This window comes from Lathyrus oleraceus, chromosome 1 (genome assembly GCF_024323335.1).
Source record: "Lathyrus oleraceus cultivar Zhongwan6 chromosome 1, CAAS_Psat_ZW6_1.0, whole genome shotgun sequence".
NCBI classification, from domain to species: Eukaryota; Viridiplantae; Streptophyta; class Magnoliopsida; order Fabales; family Fabaceae; genus Lathyrus; species Lathyrus oleraceus.
This window is the reverse complement of record NC_066579.1, coordinates 421,530,301-421,533,051: the sequence shown is the minus strand read 5'-3', so window position 1 is coordinate 421,533,051 and position 2,751 is coordinate 421,530,301. Positions and strand designations below refer to the sequence as shown.

The window sequence follows — 2,751 nt, the reverse complement described above, 5'->3', positions numbered from 1 at the left end:
GAGGAGTCAGAAGAGACAGAGGAGATGTAGTCTGACATATATAGTAGTGCAGTAGTATATAATAGTTCTACTATGGATTCATCGTGGATTGTATTTTATTTTCATCTCATGTCACTTTATTGTGTATTTAAACTTTATTTATATATGACATTTTTGGACCATCTGGATTTATATACGTTATTTTTTTCATATCGATTGTATGGTTTGAATCTCGTTACATAACATGATACATAACGTTTATAAATCTTCATCTGAATAAACAAAACATAACATGCACTGTTCTGGTATATTACGGAGATGCATCTCCGTAAAATAACCGGTGATGCATCTCTGGTACAATATGTCTGTCAAATGCCTTTCAAAATTAATGCGTGATATATGACTTTTAAAATATTATGAAGATGTATTTCTGATTCATTTAACGTTCTTTGATGCGTGCGAAAATATATCTCTAAAATCTAAAAATATTTAAATATTTTTACGTGGTATACTAATAAAAGTACTATAAGATATATAATACATTAAGAAATTTAGTCAAATATTACTAAAGGATATATAATACATTAAGAAATTTAGTCAAATATTACTAAAGGTTATTTATAGGATGGGCTACCAATGTGGATGTTATCCATCTGTATAAGCAACACCGACAAACAATTATGAGTCTAGCGGACAATATAAAATTATATCCATATGAAAGTCATAATTAAAGATTCACATATTTAAATTGTACTAAAAAGCATTTTCATCACTGTCATCATAACTACGAATTGTCCTTAAATAATGTTAAAAGAGGAACATATTGATAAAGAGAACCTAATTTCAAGAAAAGCTTACCAAGTATGACTAAACGTGATGAAAATAAGGATCGAAAAGTACTTACATTTTCTTCATACACATTTATTTCTATATAAAGTAATCCCTCACATGCATCAAACACTCATCAATTAACAATGGCTTCTTTTGCTACTCTTCTCTCTCTTCTCACAATAGCCCTTCTGTCATCTTCTTGCACATCACAGTTCATCTTACCAATTGGAAAAGACCCAGTAACCAGTCTCTTCTACACCTCAATCGGCATAGGAACACCTCGACACAACTTTGATGTATTGATTGATCTTGGAGAATCAATGCTATGGTATGAATGCAACAATAACTACACTTCTTCAACCTTCAATCCTCTCCCTTGTCAATCCAAACTTTGCCCTTGGAAAAACCAATGCACTGAATGCAACGCCCCTTTGAGATCACCAGGTTGCTCCAACAACACATGTGATACTCCCATAAGCAATCCATTCGGTGGTTTACTGTTCTCAGGTGAAACCGGTGATGATGTTTTGTTCATATCAGATTCAAAAGTCTCTGGACTATTTTCTGGTTGCACTGACTCAGACTATTATCATCTTGATTTTCCTATAAGTAAAGCCTTTCCTAAAGCTAGAGGAATATTAGGCCTCGGAAGGACACAGTTTGCATTACCAACACAGTTATCACTATCTTCTCATAAACTTCCTCACAAGTTTGCTCTTTGTTTACCATCTTCAAACAAGAAAGGACTTGGTAGTCTTTTCATTGGTGGGATTCCCCAACAAAACTCTTTGTCAAAGTTTCATCTCACTACTATTCCTCTTGTTGTTAACCCTTTTAGCACTGCTCCAACATATGATCTAGGTGAGCCTTCTTATGAGTATTTCATAGATGTGAAATCCATTAAAGTTGGTGGCCAAGCTCTCAACTTCAAGACATCCGTTTTGTCTATTGACAAAAAGGGTAATGGTGGAACAAAGATTAGGAACTTGCATTCTCACACTCTTTTGCATAGCTCTATATACAAACCTCTTGTTAGAGATTTTGTTAATAAGGCTGGTGATAAAAATATAAAGAAAGTTGCATCGGTTGCACCATTTGGAGCATGTTTTGATTTAACAACTATTGGTAGGACTGTTACTGGATTGGATGTGCCTACTATTGATTTGGTACTAGAAGGGGGTGTAGAGTGGACAATTTATGGTGGAAATTCAATGGTGTTGGTGAATAAAAATGTAGCATGCCTTGGATTTGTGGATGGTGGTAAAGAGCCAAGAACAGCTGTTGTTATTGGTGGGCACATATTGGAGGATAATTTATTGGAATTTGATTTGGTTTCTTCTACATTAGGATTTAGTTCTTCACTCCTAGTTCATAATGCAAGATGTTCCAATTCAGATGCTAAGGGAAATCTTATTTCAGATGAGTGAGATTATAGGTTCAAGTAAACTTTTGTTATTTCTGTTTGAACTGAGTGAGTTCTCATGATTGTAACTTTTGTCATTTTCCTTTTTCTTTATTATTGTAATTTATGTATTTTTTACTAAGAATCAATGAAGTGTATGCATTTTCTTTTAACACTAGATTTGAGAATACATCATATGATGCAAGTCATGAATTTGTGTATGACACTAGTTTGAATTCTCTCTATTTGAAGTGTTTTAGCTTACTGGGAAGCAATTTGAATAATAGAAAGTGATAAGCCAAGGAGCAACAAATTTATGCAACACAAAAAAATTAATGTGAAAGAACACTAAGAAAGTTTCCTTCATTAAGTATAAATAGAGGTGAAGTTGAAGATTGCAGAAGAACAAGGAGTATCTGAATCCAATTCTTGCATTAGTTAAATTATTTAGGAATTTTGAGTTTGGTTGAATATAGGTAAAATTAGTTTAAAAATTTAAATCTATTTATTAATAAATTAATTTAAAAAAATTACATTAA

The 2,751-nt window shown here is 32.6% G+C and overlaps 1 protein-coding gene across 1 annotated transcript; it reads left to right on the top strand.

The window, feature by feature from the left end:
* Nucleotides 1-881: 881 nt before the first annotated feature.
* Nucleotides 882-2,385, top strand: LOC127078545 (probable aspartic proteinase GIP2). Its single transcript, XM_051018994.1, has one exon. The coding sequence runs from the start codon at nt 954-956 to the stop codon at nt 2,235-2,237; it is 1,284 nt and encodes a 427-aa protein (XP_050874951.1). The 5' UTR covers nt 882-953; the 3' UTR covers nt 2,238-2,385.
* The last annotated feature ends 366 nt before the right edge of the window (nt 2,386-2,751 follow it).

Coding starts and splice junctions, on each gene's coding strand:
- LOC127078545 (XM_051018994.1), top strand. CDS start 954: ATGGCTTCTTTTGCTACTCTTCTCTCTCTTCTCACAATAGCCCTTCTG.